Genomic DNA, 18,494 nt, shown 5'->3' with positions numbered 1-18,494 from the left:
ATTAATTATTGCTTCAACCTTTGATAGTTTTTTTTTGTTGGCATATTGTTTAAATTTACTCAAATTAAACAAAAAGTCCTTATTGTGAATTTGTGCACTGGTTCTTGAAGTGCTATACTTTTCTTAATTTTTGTTTTACATTTTAAAAAGTTCTTAAGAGCGCTGCACCACTAGCCTGGAATCCATCCTAATCTTCTTGTATTATTCAATGGTTAATAAAGGTGACTATTTATTTAAAAAGTAAGGAAGTGGGTGTGGCTTATCACCAGGCTAGCAAACCACTGATATAGATACATTTTTAAAGAAAAGTTTGTGAAACAGGGCGAGGTGTTTAGTCAGCTATGTTGGTGTTTGTGGTATTTTCATAACTTTTTTGCGAATGAATTATTGGAATTACTGAAGAAGCTATTAAGTGAATAGTTTTCTTTTAACATATTGATACTGTTTAGTGCAGACTGGCCTGGATTTGAGACCAAATATCACGCTTTAAAAATGTGATATTAACATATATTTAATGTCAGAACAAATTTTGAATACATAATGACTTAAGGTAGTCTTTAATTAAAATGTTCTTACATTTTTTAATTTAATATATATTTTTTCTGCTATTACTATTTTTATCACTACTTTTCTGATTATCTAGTGTTTTCCCTACTTTTTGACCATTATTACTGTAGTAGTTGTTTCTGTTTATCCATATTTTTTATTACATTTTTCAGCTACAATGACATTTTCAATTATCCATGTTCAATTACAATTTAATTACGTTTACAGTGACCAGCGTTTTTATTTTTTTATCCTCAGAAAGTCAATTATGATTACGTTCTTAATTACTATGATAACAGGTCCTAAATCAGCTTTAAAATACACCAATAAAATATATTTCCTATCTATTGATTACCTTGTTAGGCTTCCTAATCAATGAAAATGTAGGTTTTAATATTTTTGGTGTGGGCGTCTGAGCCTTTTTTAGTGTTAGTTTACCCCTCGATTTCAATTTTTTTTTTTCTAAATGGTCAATGTGGGAAAACTTGATATGAAACATTTTAATAATTGCTCACTCCATATATGTAGAACTGTACATAGAACTTGGACATGGTTCCCCAGTTTTGCATTAAATTATAACTGACAATTTTTAAAGAATTTTCATGGCAATTACAAAGTGAATTTCTAAACTCAAAGACAATTTCATTACGATTACAACAGCAAGATTTTTAAATCTACTGTACTGTATTTGACCAGACGTGCAATTTCTCTTTTGTCCTCCAGGGGCAGGGTTGGTCAGTGGTCGGTGACGTCACAGGAACGTAAAGCGTGCGTCGCGAGGCCCGCTCCCTCTTTTTCCTCTCCGTGTTGGACTGTGCGGGTCGGCCGGCGCTCCTTCTGCGGCAAATTCAACACCAAAACCAGCAAGATGATCATCTACAAGTGTTTAATTAGCGGTGAGTAGCATCCATTCTCCGTCTTTGTGTTTGTCTGTAGTGGTAAACTCATTATATAGTTGATATTTGGGACGTTTTTTTGTGAGGAATTCGGCCCTCAATTACGATTAACTCGTGGTAGCTACATGCTAACCGCGGATCAAACCGAGACGCACCAAAGCGTTAGCTCTTTACTTTTATACACTTGGACTGCCTTCTATTAAATATAATTTGCTTTCACAGTTTAGGTAATGTATTGTCACTGTTTTTGGGGTTGGTATAAAAGTGAAACTCAAAAGCGGTGACGTATCAGTTTTAGGTAGTAACATTAGTCATCAACATATGGCCACGGATTTTATTTCTAGCTTTCTTTTGTAAGAGTGTAAAGCTCCTCCTTTGCTCTCCTGCTCACTTTTAACTATTTATAACCAAGTGTCTATAGTTCCGGACCAGGACCTCAGACAAATCTGACTATTGTTCCGGCACTTTCTATGCGCATGCGCAGTTCCGGCACTGCTGGACCGTTTCTCCATTACCGTTATGTGACTGTGTGAACACCGTGTTTACGATGGAAATCTTTGTTTTAATGAGAAATAAAGTGGGTTAAAAGTGACCAGATGGTGAAATGGGATTTTAAAAACCACAGAAATTGGTTAAAAGTCGCTCATTAAAGGACAGAAAAGTGTTAAGTGTTAATATTGGCTTAAAAGTTGCAGGAAATGAATAAAAGCAATTAGTTTTGACTGACAAATTGTTAATGTGGTTAAATTGGCTAAAATAAGCATGAAATATGGTTGGAATAAAAGGCTAAAATTTGAGATATGTGACATTAGGTAGGAGAAGTGGGGTGGTTATGTGCCGAAAAGCCATTACATTTGATTGAGAAGTGGGGGGAATGGGAGTAATGGCAAATTTTGTGTAGTTGCAGAAAAAAGTTTAAAAAAAATGAACAAAAATTGGCTCAAATTGCTAAAAAAATATTCTTAGTTTCTTAAAGGCATCTTGCGCTCCCCTCCCAATGTGTCACGACCCCAAACAGGGTCCTGATCCTAACGTTGGGAACCTCTGCCTTATGGAATAGTCTATAACCAGGGCCGGAATGATGAGCTTTTGTCCTGATTTGATTTTATCAGTACTTGGGTGTCTGTTTTCTTTCTTTTTTAAAGAATTGTACTTCGATAGTAACAAATATTGCAGTAAGTCTGACGTTTATTTCAACTGCACCACATATAGCATTAACCTATGACTACACAGACTTAACAAAATTGTCTGAGGAAAAAACTGCGAGATTGAATTGTTAATTATTTTTTAGTTTATCTGAATCAGGTTTGTTTTAATGTTAAAGGATTTGTTCCTTCACTGCAGGTGACGAGATGTTCTCGGATATCTACACGATCAAAGAAACTGATGATGGCTTCTTGTATGAAGTTGAAGGGAAGGTGAGTGAGCTTTGTCTGGTTGGTGTCAATTATAATTATTATTGGTAATTAAGTAATTAACGTGTCATTTCCAATTACGATTTTAATTATCCAGTTGTGATTAAATTGTACTTGCAGGAAGAATCCTCACTATCCACTGTTTGATTTTTGACAACTAAGTTTTCCCAAAAAATTCAGAAAGTTTAAGAGATTTATGCTGGCGCTTTTATAATGTGTAACTTTTAAACTTTGTGACTTATAAAATGTTTTCCTGTTAAGTTCTATTAAAAATTTCAGCCCTTCATCCCCAGCCATTGATTATAATTCAACCTTTAACATGATCAGCAACTACCTTAAACCTTTTTAACCCATTTTAAATTTTTTCCAATGTTTTCAACCCATTTCTTTTTTTTTTTTCAACCTTATTGCTAATGTTCAACTATTGCTTTGTTAATGCTAATGCTAAGCTAATGTAGTGCGACACAGGCCACCACGTGTATTTTCTTCTGGAAACTGTAATCCTATTTGAATATAGATAATTGAAGAAGGTTGATGACCTTTGCTCTTCCTTGTGTGTTAGATGGTGACCAGAAGGGAAGGCGAAATCGACGATTCAATGATCGGAGGCAATGCGTCGTCTGAGGGCCCGTCTGAGGGCATGGATGAGTGTACAATCACTGGCGTGGACATCGTCCTCAACCACAAGCTGCAGGAGACGCCCTTCGACAAGAAGAGCTACCTGGCTTATATTAAGGATTACATGAAAGCGTGAGTTAAAAAAAAAAGGACAAGTCAGAGATGACGTTACATTGTGTTGAATAGTTTAAACTGATGTTTGTTTGTGTTTCAGGATAAAGGCTAAACTACAAGTGATAAACCCAGACAGAGTAGAGAAGTTCCAAACTACAGCCCCCATTGTGATGAAGAGGATTGTGTCCAACATCAATAACTACCAGGTACACCATAGAGTAGACTACATGTGTCAAATCTGACCCTTTAGAGCAGGGCAATAATCCAAAGGGCTACTAGTTTAAACAGCACTTTGAATTTTGCTTTAATTAGAGAGTAAGATAATAAGGACGGTTAACAGTAACTTAAAAAGGTTGGAAATGTTGAGTTTTCAACATTAAACACTTTATTTCTCCTAATTTATGTAATTGTTTACTTTTCATTACATTTCATTGAAAATGATCGTCTAATTTTACGAACTACTAAGAACTTTGAACCAATCATATAATGTGTAACAATTGTTTTTAAACATGCATTTCATCTTACATACCACTGACCATACACCAAATCTGCAGGATTTAAAAATATAGCTTTACCTAAAAAATGTTATCACAGTTTAACAGGTTTTAATAGAGGTTGTAGTAACCTGTAGAAAATAGTCGATGCTAAGGGTAAACAATCAAACACACTCAAAAAAAGAGTGAAAAATGAAGTTTTCTTGGAGTTTACTTACATTTACCAAATACCTGACTTATTGCGCTTAAAGACAATTCTGGATGTTTGCTTTTATTTACAATTATTTATTTTTATGGTTGTCTATAATTATACATTTAGTTTCGTTGTGCAGCCACTGGAACATTAGCACAAAACCTTTGAGACTCAAAAGAATGAGAATGTCTTGAGTTTACAATGTTTCTGTTGCCACTTTATTTACACAGCCTGTCCTATGAAAAGTACAGAAAACATGAATTATTGTATAAAATATCAAATAATCAATTACGTATCTCAGATTCACTAATTTAATAAAATGTGTTTTTAGTTCTTCACGGGTGAGAACATGAACGTTGAGGGTATGGTGGCTCTGCTGGATTACCGTCCGGACGGCATCACGCCTTTTCTCACTTTCTTCAAAGATGGTCTTGAACTTGAAAAATTTGTAAGTTTTCACATTTTGGATAAAACATGTTTTCTGCAGCAGTTCTTGTTTCCATCACTGACGTGTGTGTGTGTGTGTGTGTAACACTTTGTTTTCTTGCAGTAAATAAAATCTGAGTGACTGCTGCTCCCCTGGTTTAGAATTCAAGAAGCTCCATTTTTACATCACGCCTGCGACTCTTTGCCCAAGTCGGACTCTCAGCATGGTTGAACCCGTTTGGGTAGTGAAGAGCGTTTTTAAACATTACTTTGGCATTGTTCAGTTGTTGCATCCAGGATTGAAGCGGTGGTGATCCTTGGCACGAGGATGACTAAAGTTTCTCTTCTGCACGCTGTCTTTGCAAATGATCTGTACAGATTGGCATCTTCCAACCTCTGTGTGGTTTTATGGCTGCATTCAGTAACATCTCAAAGTTTAATTTAAAAATAAACTCAAGGTCAACATCTGTCACTTTTCTGGTTTTGATTATAGCAGTGGTTGCTTCCCTTTGTCTGACATTTTGCTCAGAATTCTTTAAAAAACTATATAGTGTAATGATAGAATTAACTAGTTATAATACACATTTTAAAGAATATAATTTTGCAAATAAGTGGGATAAAACTGTATTAAGTACAGCAGTTCAGAACCTTTCTTGGAACGTGACATTTTTTTGATAACGAGAATTTCTGAAGACTACAAAACCACATTTTTCCCAAATTAATTTTTGATCATTAAATTACTGCATTTTAGTTGAAAAAAATAATACATTTATTATAGTTTTTCAGAAATTTCAGGTGACCCCAAGGTTAAAGAACTGATTTAGTGATTCCTGAATAGATTTATTTCTATAGATTTGATCATTTCCAGTCATATCACTTAATGTGGGACCAAAACTATTTGTTCATTTTCTACACCATGTAGTGTAGGGGTCCACATGCCTCCATTTGAGAAACACTGGATTATAGGTCATGACATTTCGTAACTCATTACTGTGAACATTTTGGTGGGAATAGTTTACTAAATGCATAATGACTGGAATTGAAACAATTAAGGACAAGTCTACATTAAGAAGAGAAACACTATTAATCAAGCCTAGGGCTTAAAGATTAATTAAACTACAGAAAAAAGTATGTTTGAAATATAGGATTTTTAACTCTTAATTGTAGGACAGTATTTACATTTGGTGTATTGTAAATTGTGACTGCTCTTTATGGTTTAAAACTAGGCTATTGTAATGAACATTTCTTAATAGCTGAGAAATTGACGTTTAGGTGGCTTCTCATGTCACCATTAGCCCCGCCCCTCCTATGAAAAACACTTGGGCTATGTACTAAACACTACAAACTCAGTATATACTGTAAGCATGGATAGGATGATGTGCGTTCCCACTGATGTATATTTCAAAGTTTCCCAAGATACATTTGGAACGTAGGACAAAAATCACACAGGCTAAATATCTCTGAAAGTTCTGAAAACATTTTAAGTGACCAAGTAGAATATCAACATTTGAGCCATAAAACTCAAACATTTCATGCCGATATTTCTGGTAGTTTTGGAGACCCCTGATGAAACAAGAGCCTTGTTTAGAAAAGTGTTAAACTAATGGTAGACGAGTGCTTTTGTTTTGAAAAGAGGATGTTTGATATTTAGCTTGAAGCTGTTCCCAGGAAGATTTTACGTTCTGCTCGCAATGCATTATGGGCAGGTTGAGTATGACTGGTGTTCCCACTGTGCAATGTCCCCTTATAGTATACATCTGGGTATTTCTCACGTACTCAATCTTTTCATACTGTCTAATGTGAATGCACTACATACTTATTTTGATGTCAGACTTAGTATGAGTAGCACTTTGCGCCTAGTAGGTTAGATTGAGAGAATTGTGAATAAAAGCTATGGTGAGTCATTAAGTAGGTAGTTAACACAGCTTAGATTATTCTATGAAGATTTTACAGTATAGCCCCACCCATAAAAGCATATTTTGAATGTATCCCCCCTAGTGCAGAGGCCAAATATGAAGTAATTTGATCTTAAGTGGGCTGTAGATTTTAGGAGAGAAAATGAGAAATTTCAAAATTAATGTCCCCAAATTTGCACTTTTATGCTGTATAAATAATACGTAATGTTTGTATGTCGTTAATATCCAGGAAATAAGTGACGTGTTTCAAATGTAATTTTTTAATTTAGTTTGGGTAAGTTATGCAAGTTTAAGTTCTTTGAAATTTAATGACTAGAATCATGTGATAAAAGTGTGGGAAAATTGTGTTTTTCCAAATTTTTCTTTGAATTAGTGTATTTAGAAAAGCCAAGATATCTACAACTGTATTATTTGGTAATTTAGACAATTTCTGTCTTTAATTTTCTCATGCAGGCTAAATTGAATAGTCTAAAAGGCCCAGATTTGGCCCTCAGGCCTTGTGTTTGACACATGTGCCCTAATGGCAGGTCAGGTTTAATTACTCTAGAGAAATGATGGGTTGACCAGATTTTTCCTGTGTTAGTAATTTCTTAGTAACGTACAGTATATGCTCTACTTTTTAATTGTAAAGTATTGATGCTCCCACTTGTAAATATTAGACATCAGTTTATATCAAATGTGTGTCATTTTTACACCGTTGCTATGCTACTGAATTAGCCACAGCTAACTAAACAGTGACAGGAACATGGCAGCCACTGTGTAAATGGTCTCAAACCAACACTGTATGTAACCATTAGTAAACAATGTGTGGTCGTGTGAAGAAGAAACCATCTTTAATCGTGATCACGTGACAGAATTTAACTTAACTACCCTGTGTAAATGAACATCCCAATGTGAATGCTTCCACTGGTTCATGGTTCCAGGTGTTCCTCATCACACAGTCTGCATCTCCTCCTCATCCTTCTCCTCCTCAGACTCGTAGTTCCTGTATTCTCTCTTCAGCTTCCACGTGTTTTTGTGCTTCCCTTTGCTGTTGTACGTCCCGATCTCCCTGATGATTTCCTTCAGGTACGTCTGTAACACACACACACACACACAATGGTGTTGAACAACCCATAACTGTTGCGGCCCAAGTGTCCCTTTCTCTTATTTGTAAATTAAAGTTCCCCCTTTGTTCGACTACAACAGGAGGAAATTATAGAGAAAAACTTCTAAGCATTTATTGTCACACTGGAACCATTTGTCAGTAATGACAGTGTAAACAGGACAGTGGAGTTAGTACGTACACACCCTGCTGGGCTCAGGACATCATTCACCTGATTTAAATACGCTGACATTAAAGCTACACTTAAAGTCTGTCATTATTTATTTTAAAATCGTTGAGAAACAAAAGCTTTTCATCTTCCACATATTAATGGTCTGACTCACACAGAAACAGGACTTCCTGTGAATACGATCAGTGACTAAAAAAGTAGAAGGAATGTGAACATGTCACATCTTCCCTGATTCAACTTATGATACACTACGTCAGTATAAACTTCCATTAAAAGCTTTGTGACCAGAATCTATTCAGAAAGGCACAATTACAGCAGACATGGGGGACTTCATGTAAACACAAAATCATGTAAAAAAACATACAAAATAACAGAAAAATACACTAAACAACAAAAACATACTGAATAATGCTGAAAACTTAGAAAACGTCACCAACAAAATGAAAAATATAGAAAATAACTAAAACACACAAAACAAGAACAAATACACTAAAAAATAGAAAAATGCATTAAACAAAAATACAATAATAATGCCAAAAACATACAAAGCAAAAAAACACAAAATGAAAGACTATCAAAATCAAAGAGAAATTTTACATAATGACAACAAAAACAGAAAACAAGAACAAATGTACATGAGAAATGACAACTGAAATACACAAAATGACTTCAAGAATGCATAAAACGATTAAAAACTATTATTTTTAACAAAACTTTTTGTTTTCCCTCCTTGAATGGCTTTTAGCTGATTTTATATTATTTTTTAAACCTGTAGCACATTAAGCAAAATAACAGAAAATACCCTAAACAACAAAAATACACTAAATAATGCTAAAAACTTGCAAAACATCAGTAAAATACAACACAATGAAAGAAAATGACAACAGAAATACACAAAATAACTTCAAAAGCACACACAATGGCAAAAAAAATCCTCTTAACACAACCTTTTGTTTTCACTGAAAGGCTTTTAGCTGATTTTTATTTCTCTTTTCTTCACTTTGAAATTTGTTTTAATGTAAAGACTATTACAAATAAAATGTATTGTTAATAAAATTACCACAAAAATTTGCAAAATAACAGAAAAATACACTAAATAATGTTGGCGACTTCACAAAAAACGTACAAAATGAAATGTACACAAAATGATAAAAACACACAAAATGGCTAAATTATTATGATCATTTTCAACCTGTAGCACTTTGAGAGTTATTTTAATGCGAAGTGCATTATAATTCAAATGTAAAGTCAATAATATGACCACAAATATTTGCAAAATGAGAGAAAAATGCACTAAACAACTGCAAAATGACACATGGAGCAAAAAGAGAGAAAAACCTCTGTTCTACCCTGAATTATTCTTAATAATAATGTCACATTAGTGACTCTGTAGGAGCCGTATCCTATAATAACCACCAGGTGTCTCTGTTGAGCTGCTTCAGTTTGAGCCACATTGATAAATACAGTGGATATATAAAGTCTACACACCCCTGTTCAAATGCCAAGTTTTTGTGATGTTGAAAAAATAACACCAAGATAGATAATTTCACAACTTTTTCCACCTTTAATGTGACCTATAACTGTACAATGCGATTGAAAAACAAATTGAAACCTTCAAAGGGGAAAAAAACCCTTAAGATAACCTGGTTGCATAAACATGCATAAACTAATACTTTATTACAACACTCAGTCTTTTTGCGTAAGAGTCTATCAGTGTCGCACATCTTGATGAGGCAATATTTGCCCACTTTTCTTAACAAAACTTCTCCAAATCTGACGGATTGCGAGGGCATCTCCTGTGCACGGCCCTCTTCAGATCACCACACAGATGTTCAATCAGATTCAGGTCTGGACTCTGGCTGGGCCATTCCAAAACATCAATCTCATTATGGTGAAGCCATTCTTTTGTTAATCTGGCTGTGCTTAGGGTCACTGTCGTGTTGAAAAATAAACTTCATCTTCAGCTTTTTAACAGAAGCCCAAAGTTTTGTGCCAACACTGCCTGGTATTTGGAAATGTTCATAATTCCCTCCACCCTGACTACGACCCCAGTTCCAGCTGAAGAAAAACAGCCCCCAAAGCATGATGATGCCACCACCATGCTTCACTGTTTGTGTGGTGTTCCAAATATACCTTTTGGAATTATGGCCAAAAAGTTCAACCCTTGGTTTCATCAGACCATAACACATTTTCTCACATGCGTTTGAGAGACTTCAAATGTGCTTTTAGAAAATGAAGCCGGGCTTGAATGTTTTTCGTGGTAAGATAAGGCTTCCGTCTTGCCACCCTACCCCATAGCCCAGAAGACGGGAGATTGTTGTCATGTACTACACAGCCAGTACTTGCCAGAAATTCCTGCAGCTCCTTCAATGTTGCTGTCGTTCTCTTGGCATCTTCCCTGACCACTTTTCTTCTCGTCTAGTCATCAATTTTGGACGGACGTCCTGTTCTTGGTAAAGTCACTGTTCTGCCATATTTTCTCCACTTGATGACTGTCTTCACTGTGTTCCATGTTATATTTCATTCCTTGGAACATATTTTGTACCCTTCACCTGACTGATATCTTTGAACAATGAGATCCCTATGATGCTTTGGAAGCTCTCTGAGGACCAGAGGAAGTTTGTTTTTCAATCGCATTGTACAGGTTATAGGTCACATTAAAGGTGGGAAAAGGTTGTGAAATTATTTATCTTGGTGTAATTTTTTTACATCACAAAAACCTGGCATTTGAACAGGGGTGTGTAGACTTTTTATATCCACTATTATGCTTTTTATCATTTTCATAATGGCTATTTCGGTTCCACGGGTTGATTTAATTGGAGTGCTGGAGGAGTGATGGAGTGGAGTGTGTCGGGGCGTTTGACTCCTACTCAACCATTGGTTACACAATCACATGCAATCAGAGTGTGAGGGGGGCTCAAGGTCTCATCAGCACCTACACACAGTTGCTCACATGCGTGTGTGTGTGTGTGTGTGTGTGTGTGTGTGTGTGTGTTTACCACAGGCTGTTTGGTGATCTCCACCAGGTCCTTAATGTTGTAATAATGGTGCTTTTCAAAGGCAGAGAAAAGCATGTCCAACACCACCTGTCGCTCCGCCCTCACCATCTTTCCTTCAGTCTTCTTCTTCTTCTGATACGCCACCTTGGAGTCAAAGCTAACATTAGCACTCTTTTTAAAAATAATGACAGCAGAACTAAACGAGCAACTCTGGTCCAATCCGTAAACATTATTGGCCATGAAGTCATTTCAGGAAAAGCAAAACCAACCAAACTACATCTGTGGTCGAGTCCTGTTCATTAGATCAAACTTTGTCGGTCAAGATTAGAGTAATCTGAGTGTTAATTGACTTTTAAACAGCTGGAGATGGTGATTGAACACATACAAACATTGAAGAACAGTCATGTGGAGACAGGGTCATCTATAAGGGGAATAAAGTCAGCAAAATGATGGTCCATTGTTCTATGAATCTGTGATAATCACATTTATTTATTTATCTGAATAATATCCACTGTTATCCAGGAAGTTTATTATGTGTTCCATAGTATATAGTCGTCTTAAAGATGTAAATCCTTGTTTTAATCAGAAATTAAATGAGTTAAAACTTAAAAGTGACCAAAAATGGTAGAAAAGGTGGTGAAATGGGATTTTAGAAAATTTGCAAATTAGAGCGGTCAAAAATGGACAGAAAAAGTGGTAGGAACAATTAGTTTAAACTGGCAAATAATGTGCATGATAAATGTGGCTAAATTGCCAAAAAAAAAAAAAACAAGCAAGAATTATGGTGAAAAGATGTTAAAAGTGACAATAATAGGTCAACATGTGCGACATTAGGTGGGAAAAGTGGTAGAAAGGGTTAATAAGTGCTGAAAATGTCTTCAAAGTGGAAAAATGTGCAGAAAAGGCATTGAAATTTGATGGAGAAGTTTCAAAATTGGGAGTAATATCACAAAATGCATGAAAAGGAACAAAAATATGGCAAGAAAAAGTGATGAAAATTGGTTAAAATATTTTCAAGTTTGGTGTAGTTGCAGAAAAATGGGTAAAAATAAGCAATAATGAGCTCAAATTGTTAAAGAAATATTCTTAGTTTCTTGAAGGCATCTGACAACCCCCTCCCAGTATCTCGTGATGGGGTCCTGACTCCAAGGTTATAGATTAATAAATCAAAGATAATTTGCTCTAAAAATTGATGTAAAAGGTTGAAATCGTCACTCAAAGGTTTGTATTGAACTCCGGTACAACACTACGTTTATTGACATTGTTGGAAAAGTTTGGTGCGTTGCATTATGGGATGTGTAGTCCTGTAGGTAGACGCATATAAGTGTTTTTACTACATTCTTACTGTGATTTATTTTTGTTGCTTTTCCAGACAAGGAGGACAGTGATTGACTCCCAGTATTCCCAGTGATATCACTTCACTCTGCGAGACATTTAACTTCGTCCGGATTCGGATCATCCCGTGTAAGTTCCCAACATTCACCTTTCTTTTGTCACAACTTTCAGTGAAAACACCAGAAATGTGTTGGGAAGTCACTTTGGCAGAGTTGGAGACAAACACAAGAAATCACAGTAGAAATGAAGTAAAAACACTTCTATTCATCCATGTACAGGGACTCCACATCCCACAATGCACTGCACCAAACTAGAACAAACTTTCTGGCAGCATTTTTAAACCTATGAGACCTACACTGTCTTTATATGAGTAAAAAAAGGTTTGGAATAATCTACATAGCAACACAAAAACATGCTTTAATTTAAAACTATTTAAACAGAAGTGGGTCAATGACATAAGGATTTAACAACAAGGTTTGCATGAATATTATGATGGAAATAAATCTAGAAATATTATATTATACAGGACTATAATAAAACTAAAATATGGTGAAAAAAATACATTTGTCATTATAAAATCTGTTTTTTTAAACAGCAGTCATGGCCAGACATTTGCACCACATGATATTTTGACACTTTGAACAACAGAATTACAAAAGTAATTTAGTAACGTTTAAAAAAACAAAACAAAAAAAAAACCAAAAAATATATACTTGTCTTTTTATGTATTTAAACCTTTTTTAAACAAAAAAAAAATGCAGTTGGACAGAACATTTAGGCTATAAAGAATTAAAAGGCTTAAATTTGTGCTTTGTACTGAATGTGGAGAGGATTTTGTTGAGTTTGTATGTTGTGGGGTGGGGGGGGGGGGGTGTTGGTGACTGTAAATGCACTAAGGGAATATTCACATGCACTTCCTGTTGCGTTCCCTTCCCTGAGAACCACAGTACGAACATTTTTCCACAACGTTTGTGAGCAAAGATCAACAGTGCAGGTCAGTCATGTTAGTTTCTACCGTAGAGACTTCAAACCTATTTTAGTTCAGCGTGTTGTGGGACAAATTATAGGCAGGAAAACAATAATGTGCTCTAGTTTGCACTTCCTCGTATAAATGATATACACAGCAGTTCTCTGAAATTTACCTGATTTTGTGACAATTCCTTTTATTTAATTTGTGGAATTTTGGTGGAATAATTTGAGGAAAATTGCAGGATTTTTGAAAAATTCAATAATTTCAGATATAAAATGACTGCCATCATGTGATAAACACATGGGGAAACTGTGAGCCCTCATTGAATTGATGCATTTGCAGAAGCTGAAATATCTACCACTGAGTTAGTTGATAATTTACACAATTCATGTGTTCCCTGTTATTTTTTACTTCATTGTGCCGGTCGAATTGGATGCTCTAAAAGGTCCGGATTTGGTCCCAGAGCCTCGAGTTTGACACACATGCTCTACCGTACAAAATATTAAAGTGTAAGCACACCCTAAAACCTATTTCATGGCTGTAGAGCAGGGAATTGGTATAGTGCAGGGTTCTCAACCTTGGGGTCAGGACCCCATTTGGGGTTGCAAGACACTGGGAGGGGGTCGCCACATGCCTTCAAAAGAATCTTTTTTTACAATTTGAAGAAATTTTTGCTCATTTTTACAATTTTTCTGCAACTACATTAAACTTGCCATATTTTAAACTATTTTCATAACTTTTTCTTGCCATATTTTTGTTCCTTTTCATTCATTTTTGCTACATTACTCCCATTTCTGCCACTTCTCCATCAAATTTCAATGCCAAATATTTTCAACTTTCAAGACATTTTGTTACTTTCCACCACATTTCTCACCTAATGTTGCATATGTTGACTCATTATTGTTATTTATTGTTATTATTGTTTAACCTCTTTTCACCGGATTTTATGCTTATTTTTTTTGCCAATTTAACCACATTCACAATTTGTCATGCCCATTATTTGCCAGTTTAAACTAATTGTTCCAATATTGACACTTTGAAACCTTTTTTACTACTTTTTCTGCCTGTTTTTGACCACTCTAATTTGCAACTTTTGACCAATTTCTGTGGATTTTAAAATCCCATTTCACCACCTTTTCCACCATTCTTGGTCACTTTTAACCTAGCTATTTTATTTCTGATTAAAACGAGGATTTACATCTTTAAGATGACTATATACTATGGCACAAACAATAATAAACTTCCTGGATAACAGTGGATATTAAACAGATAAATAAATAAATAAATGTGTTTATCACAGATTCATAGAACAATGGACCATTATTTTGCTGACTTTATGATGGCCACAAAAAGTTCTCCCCTTTATTCCCCCTTATAGATGGCCCTGTCTCCACCTTCATTTTGGGGGTTACGGGCTGAAAAAGTTGTGCAATCGAGGCATTTTTTTTTACCCCCCCCCAGTGGCAGATCAGCAAAAACCTGGGGGTTTAGTTAAACTTTAAATAATCTTCTGATCTACAGTATTTCCAGCACAGATGTTCACAAACATCTGCATGAATCTAAGTTGCGTGTTTTGCTGACATTGAAGCTGTGGTTGGCGACAGGTTTGAAGACGTGTGTGACGGCTTTCTCTAGCTGCTGTGAGAAACGCTGCGGCTTGATGGACTCCTGAATCTGCAGCCTTGACACACACACACACACACACACACACACACACACACACACACACACACACACACACACAGACAGAAGAAAACCTTCACTTTGTGTGTCTTTGAGGGGAAATTTAATAATAATAAATATTAATACATCAATTTTATATAGCGCTTTTTTGGACACTCCACACTTAGTGGTGGCACCTGGAATTCTCAAGGGTCTCCTATCCAACTACTAACCAGGCCCACACCTGCCTAACGAGATCGGGCAATGACAGGCTGGTATGGCCACACCAGCAGCAGCTCTGGTCTCCACGTAAACACACACACAGATGCCACCATGACAACAAAATGCCTTATCTCTCGGTACACACACACGCACAGATATTTGTCGGCTGTCGTCCAAATGAGGAGAATTGTCTTGTTTAGTTTGGAACGATGAGTTTGCCGAGGACAAACATGGTTGTGTAGAGTCTGAGCTCTGTGATCCAAACCTCAGCGGCTCAGATGGAAACCAGGGAAGTAAAGAGTCATTGAAGACCTCATTAGTGCCCCTCTTTCACTAAACTCTGTTCCTTCACAATAAAATCCTACCTCCCGGATTCAAAGGCTAATGTAAAACGTGTTTGTCTTTGGTTGTTTCTGTAGCGCTGCGTCTGCCACTGCGAGGCTGTTGCTATAGCAATGCAATCCACCGACTGCAATACCATACTAACAAAAAACCACTTCAGAAAAAAAAAAAAAAGCAGAGTGGACTCGAGCGTTTAGTGCTAAAAAAAAAAAAAAAAAAAAAAAACCAGTTGCATTCATGGCCTCTTCAACAATCGGCAAAGTTTTCCTCACCTGCCGACTGGTTTATATGATTGAGGACATGATGGTCTTTTCTCTTAGCCACTATTTTCCAATCAACAGAATTGAAAAAGTGCAAATATAAAGTGTAAAGACTGAACAACACACATTAGCAGAATATAAGGAACAAGAACCATAAAGAACTCCTACAGCTAATGGTAAGAAGTACCAGGCTGATTCATGACACGTCCTGTATGACATACCTAAATTAGTAGGTAATGTTATCCCCCGTAAAGAAGGTAAAGTTCTATGTAGCAGGGTTGGGGTCAATTATATTTTTAAATGACAATTACGTCCTCAATTATTCATGTTCAATTACAACTCAATTACCATTACTGTGACCGCAGGATTTATTAATCACAATTTCTGAGCATTTAATAAAAACGTCCATAAAACTAAACCTAAAACTTATGGGTAAATGATAATGAGTAGGTTTTGACCCATGTCTTAAATTAGCTGTAAAATACACTAAAAAATATTGTCTATCATCCAATTTGTTTCTAATCTTTTGGTTACATTGTTAGGCTTCCTAATCAATGACAATATTGGTATTAATGTTTTTGACGTGGCCATCAGTATACCTCGAGATTTCAACTTTTCTTTTAAATGGTAAAATGATCCTCAGGAGAACTAACGGGTAAACTCAATTTGAAACATATTTTAATGGTTTACTACATAGGCCTATGCGTAAACCATAGAACTGCATTGTATAATGGCACGCAATGACAATTATAATTGATCCCAATCCTGCTATGTAGTGAATAATGCTTTTTTTACAACTTGAATATTATTTTATTATAAAAAGAGTAAAAATCTGGTGTGAAACTGATAAATGAGACTGGCGATCAGGCAATGACCATTCTGCTACTCGGTGAAGGCAGTCGCATTCTTCTCTGCTCCTCCCTATCTACCCTTGCTGCTTGTTTTCTCTTCTGTCTTGTGGATCTAATAGGAGAGTCTCTCTGTATTTTATCCAAAAACCGAAATCATGGAATTGGTCAGCTGGTTTCTCAATGCAATCGATCAAATTGTTTGGACAAAAAGAGTGGGCAGGGGTGAGCCCGCATGTACAGATGGAACGTTTGCGACTGGATACACAATTGATTTCTAGAATAAGTGGAAGGTCATGTGTCTGTCCATGCTTTCCGTGGAGGATGTGGAGGACATCTATCACAAAGTCTGTATTACGTTGGCGGCTGTTTTGGGAAGGCTGCCAGTCATTTCCGAAGGATGGGGCAGAGCACTCAACACTCAGACTAATGTGATGAACAAACTCAAAAGTATACAGGAGGCTACTTTGGAGCGTTTATGCGGGATTGAAACCAGCTTGGAGAGTGCTCGACTTGCAGTTTGAGGCCACATTATTGGATTGGAGACCAAAGACTCAAGGCTACTGAAAATGTGCTAGCCTGAATCAAAAACAAATTGCTTATCATCATTGGCTTCCCCCACACGCCAGCCGCTCAAGGCTGTCTGTCTTCTATTTCACCAAAAATGTTGTGCAGACTGACGCTTGTCCCCCTCCATCTCCCCCTCCTCTTCCCCAATCGCCACCTGGACTTTTGTTTTCTGAACCAGATCTACCAAGGTCGTCACACATCATCTGACTGTATCAGAGGGAAAGCAAAGGGTTTATTTTTCAACTCCTCCATCGGCCCTTCGTCCCCCCTCCCTCCCCGCAAGCTACAAGGGAGCATGTGAAGCCCCTACAGAAGCTGCACGCACACGCTCCCCAGCGGCTGGCAATCCTTTCTTTTCTCCTTCCTCAATCCTTCCTTTCTCCAGCCTAAACCCCCTACCCCCACCTACCCCCTTCTCCCGACCATTCCCCTGCCCACGTGCTATGTTCTCGAGTTTTTGTTGTGACTGTGTTCTGCTTTTGGTGCACGTACGCCGAGGAGGTTTTTTCCTAGTTTTATACTTTCCTCCTTACCAGTATCCTGGTTAATGTGCAGGACTGTGGAGCTCTTAGCAACTTTTTTCCTCAATAGAAACTAGTGACAAATGTAGGGACTTTAGGACTCCGTTACTATTCTAACTAGAATAGCTTAATTAATGTTAACTACAGTAACTCACAGACAAGTCAGTTTTAGGAACTGAAGATGCCTGTTGGATGAGGATTGGACAGTATGGGGTTAAAAGTCACTCACTTCTTCAGCTTCATGTAGTTGTCACTGGCGACGGCTCTGCACTCAGCTCTGTGCACCACCATCCCCTCCAGACTGATCTCTACAACACACACAAGTTCATAATGTGTTTAACTTCGAGCGCACACGTGTCAGACACAAGGCCTGGGGGCCAACCCTTTAAATCAGTGGTTCTCAAACTTTTTTGGCCCAAGAAACCCTTTCTATAACTTTTGAATGCAAGTACCCCCTTTGTCCGACAAGAACATTTTGCTCAGAATTCTGTGAAAAAAACAACTATAGAAAATAATGATGTATGAATGAGTGATAACGCACATTTTAAAGAATCTCATTTTGTAAATAAGTGGAATGAAGCAGTATTTAGTGCCTCCTGAATAGATTTATTTCTATAGTTTTTTAATTTACGGTCATCTCCATCTCTCCATTGATGCATGTCCACAGGTCCTGTTTGAGCATGTGTGTGATTTGGGCCTGTGTGTGTGAGAAGCATGTCCCTAAAAAATAACAGTGTAACATAATTTCCCTTCAGGGATTAATAAAGTAATTAAAATTTAAAATAAATAAATAAATTAATGTGAGATTAACACTGACCTTTGTTTTTTCAGTTCATGTTCTAATCAATCATTATTTTGTGTGTTTTTGGTGTC

General features: G+C 36.5%; 2 protein-coding genes across 2 annotated transcripts in view; one reads left to right on the top strand and one right to left on the bottom strand.

The window, feature by feature from the left end:
- Positions 1-1,288: 1,288 nt before the first annotated feature.
- On the top strand, positions 1,289-5,174 carry tpt1 (tumor protein, translationally-controlled 1). Its single transcript, XM_028436042.1, has 6 exons — positions 1,289-1,442; positions 2,787-2,860; positions 3,420-3,607; positions 3,690-3,795; positions 4,608-4,724; positions 4,827-5,174. Exons 1-6 carry the CDS (start codon positions 1,415-1,417, stop codon positions 4,827-4,829), a joined length of 516 nt encoding a protein of 171 aa, XP_028291843.1. The 5' UTR covers positions 1,289-1,414; the 3' UTR covers positions 4,830-5,174.
- A 2,359-nt stretch (positions 5,175-7,533) lies between these two features.
- Positions 7,534-18,494, bottom strand: part of LOC114455636 (general transcription factor IIF subunit 2-like) — a 54,985-nt gene continuing 44,024 nt past the window's right edge. The window contains exons 5-8 of the mRNA XM_028436996.1: positions 17,851-17,929; positions 14,778-14,877; positions 10,892-11,035; positions 7,534-7,692 (exon numbers count right to left, since the gene is read on the bottom strand). Of these exons, the coding sequence (XP_028292797.1) occupies positions 7,552-7,692; positions 10,892-11,035; positions 14,778-14,877; positions 17,851-17,929 (464 nt within the window). The 3' untranslated portion in view covers positions 7,534-7,551. The remainder of the gene's footprint in view (positions 7,693-10,891; positions 11,036-14,777; positions 14,878-17,850; positions 17,930-18,494) is intronic.

The sequence above is a fragment of the Gouania willdenowi genome, chromosome 21, assembly GCF_900634775.1.
Source record: "Gouania willdenowi chromosome 21, fGouWil2.1, whole genome shotgun sequence".
NCBI classification, from domain to species: domain Eukaryota; kingdom Metazoa; phylum Chordata; class Actinopteri; order Blenniiformes; family Gobiesocidae; genus Gouania; species Gouania willdenowi.
Note: the sequence above shows the minus strand (reverse complement) of the source record. Positions and strands in the feature narration are given on the sequence as shown.

Coding starts and splice junctions, on each gene's coding strand:
- tpt1 (XM_028436042.1), top strand. CDS start 1,415: ATGATCATCTACAAGTGTTTAATTAGCG. Junction 2,861..3,419: donor TGTATGAAGTTGAAGGGAAG/GTGAGTGAGCTT, acceptor CTTGTGTGTTAG/ATGGTGACCAGAAGGGAAGG. Junction 3,608..3,689: donor ATTAAGGATTACATGAAAGC/GTGAGTTAAAAA, acceptor TTTGTGTTTCAG/GATAAAGGCTAAACTACAAG.